At 32.7% G+C, this 13,547-nt stretch overlaps 1 protein-coding gene across 5 annotated transcripts in view; it reads right to left on the reverse strand.

Moving 5' to 3' along the window:
• The window catches only part of LOC142335101 (lysoplasmalogenase TMEM86A-like), a 37,993-nt gene continuing 24,446 nt past the window's right edge, over window positions 1–13,547 (reverse strand). For 3 of the 5 annotated variants that reach the window (XM_075383453.1, XM_075383449.1, XM_075383450.1), the window contains exons 2-3: window positions 9,600–10,206; window positions 1–923 (exon numbers count right to left, since the gene is read on the reverse strand). In XM_075383453.1, the coding sequence (XP_075239568.1) occupies window positions 406–923; window positions 9,600–9,840 (759 nt within the window). In that variant the 5' untranslated portion in view covers window positions 9,841–10,206 and the 3' untranslated portion in view covers window positions 1–405. Of the gene's footprint in view, window positions 924–9,599; window positions 10,228–13,547 lie in introns of all 5 variants that reach the window. The other 2 variants (XM_075383454.1, XM_075383452.1) reach the window with 2 other exon arrangements.

Raw genomic sequence — 13,547 nt, forward strand, 5'->3', positions numbered from 1 at the left:
TAATTGAAATAATGAATTTGAAAACAATCAAGCTGAACTAAAGAAACAAGAATGTGAGCTAAATATTATCAAGTCTAAACCAGTGAACTGAAAGTTAACAAATCTTGCCAAGATGTGCATTTTAATTTTTTTCTCATGAAAAAAAAACTTGAGATTCTCTTGATAAATTTTGAAATGTTTTTTTTTCGAATCTTGAGATAATTCTTCATTTCTTGAAAACAAGTCGCGATCTTTCAAACTTGTATCTTGATGTTCTATCAATTTCTAACTAAAATCTTATGAAGCAATATCGCAACAACTTATTTCTAAGATCTTGCAAGCCTCGTTATAATATTTTTGTTTGGCTTCACAACGAACGGATATATAAAAAATGACATCGTGACTTCAAATAACAAGAACCATTATTTAATCTACTTTGCTATTAACTGCACCTGGGGCGAGAGATTTTAATTCGGAATAGGCTATTAAACCCTGCGCCAGATAATAATATCCCATAATTGCAATCCAAGCGTACGGAATTGTCACACAAAACTTATTCCAGGCAATTATCGTGTCAGAAATTATAAACAAAGCAACACCAAAACAACGTATATTGTTCACAACTTTCTCTCTTCCTGAAGTTGCGTTTCTTCGTAAGTCTAAACTCCTCCAAAAAGTAGTGTAAATCAGCAGGCAATAAAGCAAAACTGCAAGTGACGTCACCAAAAGCTCAAAACCTTCCATTGCGTCATATCGGGTCAGGTGTACTGCGAATATGAGAACGATGTTTAGAGTTGCGAAAATGTACAAAACTGCTCCAAGGGGTTTGTTGACCTTTTGCCAGCCGAAACTTCTGGTGAAGTAAATCTGGGCCAGACTGAACCCGAAAATGCCGAGAGGGAAGCTGGCTTTGGATTTGACTGCGAGGAACAGATCACCGAAACCTAGAAAAAGACGCTGCTTGGCTTTACTTCACATTTTGGTAAAACTTGTTGCGACTGAAAGAGTTGAAATTTATTACTTTTCAAGGTCGATTTTATTAAAAACTTATGTTTAGGAATTAAAGTCAATTACATTATGAAATTATCAAACATGTGGGGTGATAAGTTACAGTAATAATAATAACAAATTATTTTCCAGAACATAAACAATGTACTTGCAAGGACATCAAAGGCATGAGAAGCCTGTATAAAGACGCCTCGACTGAGCAGTTTCAAAGTTAAATCATTTCTGTTATCTTAATCGAATGTTGATTAACCTATTTTTCACCAAAAGGAGCAAAAAAGATCTTCGGTACCGCATATGTAATTGTCCCGAAAATTTTGTAAGAACGATTTTGCGGTTACAAAATTGCGGTCTTAAAAAAATTTTGCTGTCTTAAAAAATTGTTTATTATGCCTCTATCTAAATTTACAATCTTATTAGTAAGTGGCCTCACCCTGTTACGTATCATCTTTGGTTGTTTTGCTTAATTTTAACTGGATTCTTCTTTTATCTGATTGTAATAACTTTACCTCTTCTTCATTAAAAATATCCATATAGAAATGTTTTGTTCCGCCTGTTTCTCTACTTATAAGAATCGAATGTTGATTAACCTATTTTTCACCAAAAGGAGGAAAAGGAGCAAAAAAGGAGCTTTTACAAGAATTTTACAAAGTTCGTATATGTGGAGTTCCCTTACAGTGCATAGTTTATATTTCGCTCTTAAAGTTTTTTCTAAATCGTTTCTTTTCAAATTAAAGATGGTTCTCCACAAGCATCATTGGAACTTTTCAATTTTCATGATTTTTGTTTTACTTGTTGTACCATAGTTTAATACTCCGTAGTGAACAACTGGTTGAATGTAGATAATTTAGATTCTAAACAACCAGTTACGGTCAAAACTTTAGAAAAATATCTTATTGTACTCACATTTGGTATTTTAGCTTTTGTAACTCCTTTTAAGTGCGCTTCAAATTCTAGCTTCTGATCAGTTATCAAATCTATGTACTTGGAACTCTCAATAGTTTCTGTTTCTTGTCCATTCACCACAGGCCTGTTACCCGAATGGCATGGACATTCAACTATGTATGTTTTTGATGTGTTGATAGTAAGTTTATGTTTTTCAAACCAGTTGCTAATTTTTTTTAGTTTTTCATCTGCAATGAAAATTCCAGTATCAGGTTTGTAGGTCTGAAGTACTGGTGTCTCGTCAGCAAATAATGTTATTTGAATATGTGAAAATTTTTCTGGAAGGTTGTTTATATATATATATATATATATATATATATATATATATATAAGAAAGAGAATAGGACCGAGCACAGAACCTTGGGTAAAACCCGTATCTATCTTTTGTAAGTTAGACGTTTTGGCTGCAGCGATGACAAATTGTGTTCTGTTGGAAAGATAGTATTCAAAGTTGCTAACACTGGTAGTCTTAAACCGTAATCTGCACACTTTTATAGGAGCAATTTGTGATCAACAGTTTCAAATGCTTTTTATAAATCAAGGAACGTGCGAAAACTTTTTATTTCATTGCTTTTATTAATTCTTGTTTTTTCAATTATATCTGTAAATGCTTCTACATTGCTTCGTTTTTCTCGGAAACCAAATTGCTTGCAGTGCAAGAGACTAAATTTTTCTAGAAAACAAACTTATCTTGTTTTCAAAATTCGTTCAAAAATTTTGCTGATTGAAGGGAGCAAAGACATAGGATGATAATTGCTGCAATCTAGTTTGTTTCCTGACTTAAACAATGGAATTAATTTAGCTAATAAAAAAACATACGGGAATTTCCTTTCTGAGATCGCCCTATTAATCAGAAAAGACAAAACGCCACTGATTTCGGAGTTGACCAAGTTTAAAAACTTGTTGCTTATACTCATAAAATCTTCAGGCCACTGTTCTTAAGGCTACTAATACATCTTGCAATTTCAAGAGGACTTGTTTTTTTTCTAAGGAAAAGGGATGAACTACACTTATTTTTACTTTTTGGTTTCACATGGGTTGGGAGAACAGACGAAACATTTTCACCATTTTAAAAACAATATGTGTTCAAGCTATTGGCGTTTAAGTTATTTACACAGAGCTGGTTTTTATTTCCAATGTGCTGAATTTTTTTCATGATTTCAAAAACTTTGATTTTTGTCCCAGGGTATCAATAAAAAGATTCCAATAAATTTTTTTTGATTCGTCAACTATATTTTTCACTTTGTTTCGCTGCTTTTTGTAGCGTTCCCAAGCGTTTTCAGCTCTTCGAAAAAGAAAATCTTTGTAAAACCTCATCTTTTTCGCCGGAGCATTTTTGTAATCTACCCCCTGTTTTTCTTTCTATTTAGATTCGGTTTTCTTTTTTTGGAAAAAACGTTAACAATACTTTACTTAATAAAGCTTTGAACAATGCAAAAGCGTCATTGATATCCCGATTTTGGCAGTTTTCTTCAAAATCGTCTCTTTTCAAATTAAAGATGGTTCTCCAAAAGCATCATTGGTATTTTTCAATTTTCATGATTTTTGTTTTACTTGTTGTACCATAGTTAAATACTCCGTAGTGAACAACTGGTTGAATGTAGAAAATTTAGATTCTAAACAACCAGTTACGGTCAAAACTTTAAAAAAATATCTTATTGTACTCACATTTGGTATTTTAGCTTTTGTAACTCCTTTTAAGTGCGCTTCAAATTCTAGCTTCTGATCAGTTATCAAATCTATGTACTTGGAACTCTCAATAGTTTCTGTTTCTTGTCCATTCACCACAGGCCTGTTACCCGAATGGCATGGACATTCAACTATGTATGTTTTTGATGTGTTGATAGTAAGTTTATGTTTTTCAAACCAGTTGCTAATTTTTTTTAGTTTTTCATCTGCAATGAAAATTCCAGTATCAGGTTTGTAGGTCTGAAGTACTGGTGTCTCGTCAGCAAATAATGTTATTTGAATATGTGAAAATTTTTCTGGAAGGTTGTTTATATATATATATATATATATATATATATATATATAAGAAAGAGAATAGGACCGAGCACAGAACCTTGGGTAAAACCCGTATCTATCTTTTGTAAGTTAGACGTTTTGGCTGCAGCGATGACAAATTGTGTTCTGTTGGAAAGATAGTATTCAAAGTTGCTAACACTGGTAGTCTTAATCCGTAATCTGCACACTTTTATAGGAGCAATTTGTGATCAACAGTGTCAAATGCTTTTTATAAATCAAGGAACGTGCGAATACTTTTTATTTCATTGCTATTATTAATTCTTGTTTTTTCAATTATATCTGTAATTGCTTCTGCATTGCTTCGTTTTTCTCGGAAACCAAATTGCTTGCAGTGCAAGAGACTAAATTTTTCTAGAAAACAAACTAATCTTGTTTTCAAAATTCGTTCAAAAATTTTGCTGATTAAAGGGAGCAAAGACATAGGATGATAATTGCTGCAATCTAGTTTGTTTCCTGATTTAAACAATGGAATTAATTTAGCTAATAAAAAACATACGGGAATTTTCTTTCTGAGATCGCCCTATTAATCAGAAAAGACAAAACGCCACTGATTTCGGAGTTGACCAAGTTTAGAAACTTGTTGCTTATACTCATAAAATCTTCAGGCCACTGTTCTTAAGGCTACTAATACATCTTGCAATTTCAAGAGGACTTGTTTTTCTAACGAAAAGGGATGAACTACACTTATTTTTACTTTTTGGTTTTACATGGGTTGGGAGAACAGACGAAACATTTTCATCATCTTTAAAAAAATATGAGTTCAAGCTATTGGCGTTTAAGTTATTTACACAGAGCTGGTTTTTATTTCCAATGTGCTGAACTTTTTTCATGATTTCAAAAACTTTGATTTTTGTCCCAGGGTATCAATGTAAAGATTCCAATAAATTTTTTTTTGATTCGTCAACTATATTTTTCACTTTGTTTCGCTGCTTTTTGTAGCGTTCCCAAGCGTTTTCGGTTCTTCGAAAAAGAAAATCTTTGTAAAACCTCATCTTTTTCGCCGAAGCATTCTTGTAATCTACCCCCTGTTTTTCTTTCTATTTAGATTCGGTTTTCTTTTTTTGGAAAAAACGTTAACAATACTTTACTTAATAAAGCTTTGAACAATGCAAAAGCGTCATTGATATCCCGATTTCGGCAGTATTCTTCAAAATCCTGAATAGTAAAGGACATCCAATTTCTAAGTGGATTTAAGTGAGTTTCGTTTTCAGTTTTTTTCCAGTCCCTCATTAAAATCTTTTCAAGTGAGATATTTTCGACTTTAAATATATCTGTTTTGCTTAGAACGCTGAAATGGTCAGTTATATCGGTTTGGTCAGCGTCAAAGTAAAGCGTAAAATTTGCAAAGCACAAATTTTTTAGAGAAGTAGAAATTCATCTTTGTCTTGTGGGTTCACAGTTTTTCAGAGCAATCATAGCTCTCCATAAACTCTAATAGCCATGATGCGGTGAACGAAGTGTTTAACAGATTAATCTTGAAGTCCCCACAAACAACATGATGTATAGTTTTAGTTCATCGTAGACTGTCTATATGTAAATTCATTGTTTCAATGACAATATCTTTGTTTGTATCAGGTGGTTTGTACAAAATTTTGAATGCAAACTGAGGTGTAGTGTTGAGTACAAAAATGGTAAGCAATTGTGTAGCTTTGCTGATTTCACAACGTAATACCTCAAATTCAAAATGTTTTTTTAAGGTAGATTCCTTTACCATCTCCTCGTTGTTTCTGATTGCATAAAAAAACTTACTGATACTTTTCTATCTGCAGCAATTTTGCAATGGTGAATTCTGTAGTCCATATTTCAGTTAAAGCTACCACCAAAGGTTCTTTTTTGCGGACCAATTGACTAAGTTCTTCGAAATTTTTTATCAGTGATCTTATATTCTGCAGTAGAAAGAATGTAGACATTTTTCATCTATATTACTCCATCGAACGCTAAGCCATTGCAATAGTGATAAAGAAAAAGGATGCTGTTCTCATTCAAGAAGTCATTTAAAAAGTAAAAAAAACTGTTCTGCTCATTTAGAAAGCCGTGAAACATCGCGCAAGTCGCAATGTTTTGACTAAACAATAACATAAACTTCATCACAGGTTGGTTTTCCGCGGAAGTCGCAGAAAAAAAACTGTTTCCCCAGGTCCTATTGTGTCACCGCGGAAGTCGCAGGAACACAATGGTACTTACTTTTGTAATTTTTCTCCTCAAAAGTAATCTCAAAAGTATTTCCGCGAAAGTCGCAGAAATACATTCTATCTCTGAAAGATACCTTGTTGTCACTGTTGTTGTTCCGCGGAAGTCGCAGAGCAAAACATTGACAAAAATAAAATTAAAAATCAACTTTAATTTTGCTTAAACAGAAAAAAAATTAATATACAACCCCTCCTATTTTTTCAACACCTAGTTTACCTAAGCCAAAAAATGCTCAAGAAATGCCCCGAGATTGCTCAACCGAGACGCTTAGATAGACGACAACACAAATAGTGTTTCCGACCTAAACCAGATTAAAAAACTATATGCTACTACGTACATCATCTTTTACGCTCATTTGCGCCTAGAGTAGAATTAAACGAAAAAGAGGCTAGAAGTTTTTAAGAATAGATTTAAACCTAACTTTCTCCTCTTTGTCGATGGTTTCTATACTTTGATTTCTCATAATGTTCTCTGTGTTAATACTCAACAAAATTTTTTCGTGGACTTAGTTGCAAAAACGATCAAGTGCGCAAATTGATAACAAACCGAACTGCTCTAGTTCTTCAAAGGTATGAAATGAAAATTTTTAAAATATATCAATTCAGACTAGCTATTGCTAATGTTTTGGCTGGCAATGGCATCATATGGACGCAAGCTGCTTTCTTTTAATATAATCGGATGTCCAAAAAATATATTGAAATGGCGCCCTGGTAAAGTTACGTGGGATTTCTTTTGAGCGACAAGTTAAAAGAACAAAAAAAATATTTTGAACGAAATGGATTTGGACGTCTCTAAAATCTTACTAACATCAGTACTATAGGAGCCACTTAAAAGACAGACGTCTTCAAAATAATAAAGACCTGCTAGTTCGTAACTAGATTTTAAAACTTCTAATTTAATGCTTTCGACCTTTTCGAAAATAATTTTTACATTTACGTTGCTTATTTGTATCATTGCCCATTGGTATAGAGACACAAAAATTATCGAATCATGGAACTAAATTAAGTTTTACGGTAAACAACTATAGACAACTCCTGTGTTAGAGATTTTGACTTTTTTGCTTTACTTCAAAGCGTTTGACAAGCAATTTAACCAACATTTTTTTGCTCCAAAATATGAACGAGTTTAGAAAAAAGTGGTTTCGAGTAAAGACCGTCTTTAGTGGGTGACTATCATTTGAAGAATAAGTTCATAACCCTCGCCTTAATTCAATTTGAATTCATTACAAAAATTTAATTAATAATAAAAACTAGTGAAATTGAGCTATTTCCGATGTTGCGTGGCTTAGAGAAAAAAATTCTTACATGAGAACAAGTACCGAATCAACGTATCCATTAATTGTAACTAAAGAATATGCATTTTTCTGTCAAAATTATGTTCTCACTCCGAGTTTTGTGCATTATATTGCTCAACTGAAGGCCATAGAGAAAAAATTGGTCATGCCAAAGCAATGCAATGAAATTGGGGCCAAAACTGCAATGAACTGACTTAAACGCTAAATTCGGCGGACAAAATCAAAAAGATTTGATTTAACTTTTTTACTCAAAATGTTCAACACTTGGAACCATCCGCAGAAATTAAAATTTTCCTAGCAAGTCTTTCTCCAGCAGTAGTCAATTATTCTTTATTTTTATTGTTTTAGAGAATAACTAGAAACCGGGACATGAGTCTCAGAGCATTTCAGCGCTGAACCAGACTATTTCAAGTATGAAACCTTAATTCAGTTCTGAAATATTGCATCTCGAGAATATTTTAAGTTTCTTTGAGTGCAGTTCTTCTTCATTATGATTATATTGAAGTCAAGGAGTTATCATATACAAACTTATCCTGTACAGTCCGAAAATTAATCATACCCCCAAAATAATTCTGAGCTGAGTACTGTCACACTTTTGTATCTTATAATGAAAAGCTTTTTCAAAATAATCAAACTTTTGTTATAACTGGTAACTGCTACAGCAGTACACACACTAGTTATATAAATTAGTTGTTAAGCAATTACCGCAAAGCTCATTTAGCTTAGTGGTTACTATTTGCTACGCAAATTAAATGTTACAAGTACCCACGCGGAATTTCGAATCGCAGATAAATCAAGCCTTGGTGGTGGGAGTTAAAGTGAGCATATTGCTTTTCATGCAGTAAATTTTACCCGAAAAACAAGAGGCCCGTGTAAGAGACATAAACAGAGTACTGGCCATCATAAAATACAGAATGTCTCTATACTGATTCAGCGCTGATTTACTCTTCCACCGTTCTCTGGGAAAGTGAAACTTAATGGAAGAATCTTTGTAACTCAATTTCACGGAAACCATGGAAACCATGATTTCTGCTCAATTCCACATGTTATCGTAAATACGTTTTCAAATAGTTTCTTAATATCATTTGAGAATATCGCTAATTTGAAACGATATTCTGTTCGGCTTCGTTTCGTGGAAAAATTCACTGAAAAAAATTCGAATTGAACGGACAGATGTCTTAGGTTGCAAATTTTTTCGTACAATTTTCAGTTATAACACAGAACGTGCTCTTTATAAAACTCAGTGCATTTTAAAAGTAATTAATTTAAAAAAGAGTCCAATATAATTCCGAATTGTTTGATACATTTAATGAGTTTAATTGAGTTTTCATTCATGAAAAAATTTCAGCTGAAAGATTTCGATTGATTTATTCCATTTTTATGATTTTTTCTAAAAAACCTTTTAGTCTCTGACCAAGTTGAATGCTGAATCTAGTTTTGGCAAAATAGTGCTACTGAGGTTAGTTTTAAAAAATTAATTTACCGATTAATGTAAGTTACATTTTTGTTTTTTTTTTGGTTTAGTTGAGTTTTTATTCGCCCAGAGAAAAGTCTTTCTCTGTCGTTTTAATTTAGCACTTCAATTGACTAAAATAATAGGTTCTACGGGTAATAGCTTTTGAACACTTTTGCATAGAATAAAAATAAAGAAATTTTTTTCGGCTAACAAATCTAACACCTTTGCAAAATAAAGATCTGTTGGGATAGCTGACTAGCTGACGCGCGGTGCGAAGTTTTAGCAAGTGTCAAGTCGGCAATATTTTTGCCTATCAACGTTTGCGGTCACTCAAAATGCTGTGGTAGGTCAATTTTTTTGAAAAAAATGTTCGGTGTCTTCTTTCTGTTCGCCAATCTTTGCAAACAGAAAGAAGTTTTTTGAAGAATCTCAACAGTAATATCTCTGAAAACACTTCGCAGAGAAGTTAGACTCGAATCAAAGGTTTCAACTGTTGCAGTTTGTCTCACACACTTTTATGGTGCAGATTGGAACAATTTTGCCACATAGAAAATTTCAAAACAACTATTGAGAGCGATTCTATTTAGAGAACCATTACATCAGAAGGATCAAAATTTAGGTGTTCCAAATCATTGAAGAGAGAGTGTGTGTGTGGGGGGGGGGGGGGGTAAAATCAGTGGATGTAGTTAAAGACGGAGTACTCACTTGATAGAAGGAAAGCATTGAAGTTGAGTCGAATTTTCTCTCTCTCCGAATTCTCTAAAACTTTTGAGAATTTTCTATCAAATGCCTTCATGTAAAAACTCAAATATAAGCACGGTAATGTCTTGAACATCACCAGCATCCATCCGGCAAAACTATTTTCGAAATAAACTTCGCTGTAATAATTTTCGGTAATAAATTTGTACACGAAGTAAAATATACACAAGAAAATAAATAATTTCATTGTTAAGAATAAACTGATCTTTTTGGCGAAGTTATGTAAGAATTGCTGAATAAATTGAACTTAATTTCAACAAATGTTCGATTTATATAACCTAGAAAACGCACTTGTGTATTAAAGCAACAGGACTAAAATGTTTTCAACAATTGTTATGTTCGTTGTTAAAAGAAAACAAATAAGTACAACTTGGGAAAGATTAAAAAGCAATTAGAGGTAAGCTCTAGTCGGGGGAGACAAAAAGCGGAGTGTTATCGATTTCTCCTAATCTCTCTTATAAAGATTATCAAGATTTCCTTTGTCTCTCTGGCTAATTGATGATAATTACAAACGCGATTGATTTTGTGTATGTTCTGGAACAATTGTCAAAACCTGACGAAATAGAGCGTAAACCTAAGCTGTCTTTTTGAATTGTTGAACTAAATTGCGTACAATTTAATTATGTACAATAAAAAACTGAAGCAAATTTTGCTGTCTTTTTGTTCAATTGATTTCGTTGCATCATTTCGTCACATTTTTGGCCATTAAAAAAACTATAATAATAATTACAACTTAGATAAAACTTGTGAACATCGTTGTCTCTTGTTTTTCAAATTCCTCCAACTGCATTTTTCACAGACTCGTCACCGATTCATTACCAATAAACACTACATTTTTAAAATTAACTCAATAGAATTAGGTTGTGCAATTTCAGTATGAAAATCTCGCTCAACCCAAAAACAAACTCGTTCATTTTTCAAGTTAAAAAAGAAAACGGGTAAAATTTTAAAATGTTTCAAGGCGCAAGATAAGTTTTCCAAACAATGGCATCCTTTGTCACTTAATTTTTTTAAAAAAAAACATGGATCTACATGTGTTCAATATATTTCGCATCACTTGTCATTTTTTCGGCTACTTCTTAAACTTCAATCGCCTAACAGCATCCTCCTTCAAAAATCTTACTTCTTTCACTTCTTTTTTTCTGAAAATATGAAGGTAAGTGGCAACTGACAAATGTATGTCAAACCTCTGTCAATTTTAAGCAGTGCTCATACCACGTATTCGAATCGGCCCATCTGAATATGCATTTTGATGCAAAATACCCAACACCACTTTCTTTCTATTGAAAACTTGCCAATACCAGTAAGTAACTTGAATTAAATGTTCTCGATATCAATCCTTACGAAAACAAACACACTATATATACTGTTTCAAATAGTCCGAATCAGCTTCCTTGTCTTATGGGCTACGGAAAATTTTTTTAGAAAAATTGTGACAAAAAGTTTGATTAATGCTTTTTCCACAATTTCTAGGCAAGTCGATGTGCAAAAATTCAACAAAAAGTACCCCCATACAAGCTTCATTACGTGTGGTTTTCACTCTAATAGTATCTGAGGACAAAAGATTTCGAGCTGTAATTAGAAGAAAGTGGTGGAATGTCAATTAATGTGTTGCCACTGCCTCTAAATATTTCGATTGTTTCTCAGAGTCCTTTAAGACAAGTGAATGACCTTAATTCCGAAGATTTGGTGGATGGAACGTCAAGAAAATAAGCTCTACTGCAAAAAACACTCCTCTTCAGCTAGCAGGACTTTTGACTGCATTTCATCACCTTACTCAAATTGCATACTTTAGTGCAATGCCCGACAAAAATTGCGATCATGATTTTCATCACCTTACTCAAATTGCATACTTCATCACCTTACTCAAATTGCATACTTTAGTGCAATGCCCGACAAAAATTGCGATCATGATTTTCATAAAAGAGTTGTCGGATATAATAAAACCTAATAAATTACGGACTCAGGCTTCAACTGATAAAATCCAAAGTGAAAAATGATTATGAACAGACTGAGTTTCTGATTGGAAAGTAGCTATTCTGGAGTTTAATAGATTGTTTTCAATTGATGTAGTGACTAAAATAACAGATATTTGAACTCGGAAACAGAAGTTTTTAGCTCTTAATTTTCGTCGAGCCAATTTTCCCACTCAAGGAGACCATATTTATGGTCAGAAACGAATTTGTTTACAAATGTTCTTTACTTCTTTAATGCTTTTCTACTATTCATTTTGAATTTAACTAATTTTGTGTTCGCCAGGAAAATAGTATGAACGGCTATTCAACAATTTTAGTAGATATGTTAACAACCAAATACTTTTATAAACCATTTCGTTGAAAACTCTCATAACATTCCTTTTAAAATTAAAGAAAAGCTCTTGAAGTTGAACTCGCGTAATCAGTGCAGTAACAAAATGTTATGAAAAAAAACATAAGAAACACAGTCATGATCGATTAAATGAACAAATAACAGGTTGATTCAACAGGTAAGAAAAATACTGAAAGTGATGTATTTAAATTCAAGTAAATAATAGGAAAGTCTCAAGGCGAATCATACGTTTTTCAAATAATGCCAACCTTCGTCAAGTAAACTTTTTTTTTACAAAAAACAACAATTTTTAGATATGTAATTTTTTTCACGCTACTTTTGTCCTTATTTCTAGTCTTTTATCTTCAATTGCCTGAAAGTAACTCTCAAAGTTCGTTCAAAAATTTAATGAATCACTTTTGGTTTTTTTTGCTCGATAAAATAAAGAAAAATCACAACTGACAATTGTATGTCAAACCTATGTCATTTTTAAACATTGCTCATAGCACGTATCTGAATCAGCTCATTTGAATATGCACTTTGATGCAAAAACCCAAAATTAATTATTTTTTTATGAAAATTTGTCAATACCAGTAACTAACCCGGATTATATGTTCTCGATATCAATCCATAACAAAACAAACACAACATATATATTGTTTCAAATAGTCCGAATTGGCTTCCTTGTCTTATTGGCTACGTAAAAAATTGAAAAAAATGTGACAAGAAATTTGATTAATATTTTTCCCACAATTTCTAGGCAAGTCGATGTGCAAAAATTCGACAAAAAGTACCCCCATACAAGCCTCATTACATGCGGTTTCACTCTAATAGCATCTGATGACAACAGATTTCGAGCTGTACTTAGACGAAATGGTTCGAATGTCAATTATTGAATTGATTCTGACTCTGAACATTTCAAATGCTTCTCAGTGTCCTTGAAGACAAGTGAATGACCTTAATTCCGGACATTTGGTGGATGGAACGTCAAAAAAATAAGCTCTACTGCAAAAAACAGTCCTCTTCAGCTAGCAGGACTTTCGACTGCATTTCATCACCTTACTCAAATTGCATACTTCAGTGCAAAGCCCGACAAAAATTGTTATCATGATTTTCACAAAAGAGTTGTTGGATATCGAAAAACCTAAAAAATTATGGACTCGGGCTTTGACTTCAATTGATAAAAATCAAAATGAAAAATAATTTTGAACAGATTGAGGTTCTAATCGGCAATTTGCTAATCTGGAGTTCAATTAATTGTTTTCACTTGATGCAGTGGCAAAACTAACGGGTATTTAACCTCACAACTATCAGTTTTTAGTGCTTAATTTGCGTCGAGCCAATTTTCTCACTCAATGAGATAATTTTTATGATCAGAAACGAATTTGTTTACATTTTTTTACTTTCGTAAATGCTTTTCTTCTATTCATTTTGAATTAAACTAATCTGTGTCCGTGAGGAAATTAGTATGAAAATTAGGAAAAACTTTAGTGGATGTTTAAACAGCCAAAATATTCTTTGAACCATTTCGTTAAAAACTTTGATATCATTTGTCTTAAAATTAGACAAAAGCTCAATTAAAGGAAC

Source organism: Convolutriloba macropyga, chromosome 2 (assembly GCF_964194025.1).
Source record: "Convolutriloba macropyga chromosome 2, txConMacr16.3, whole genome shotgun sequence".
In the NCBI taxonomy this organism is placed as follows: Eukaryota; Metazoa; Xenacoelomorpha; order Acoela; family Convolutidae; genus Convolutriloba; species Convolutriloba macropyga.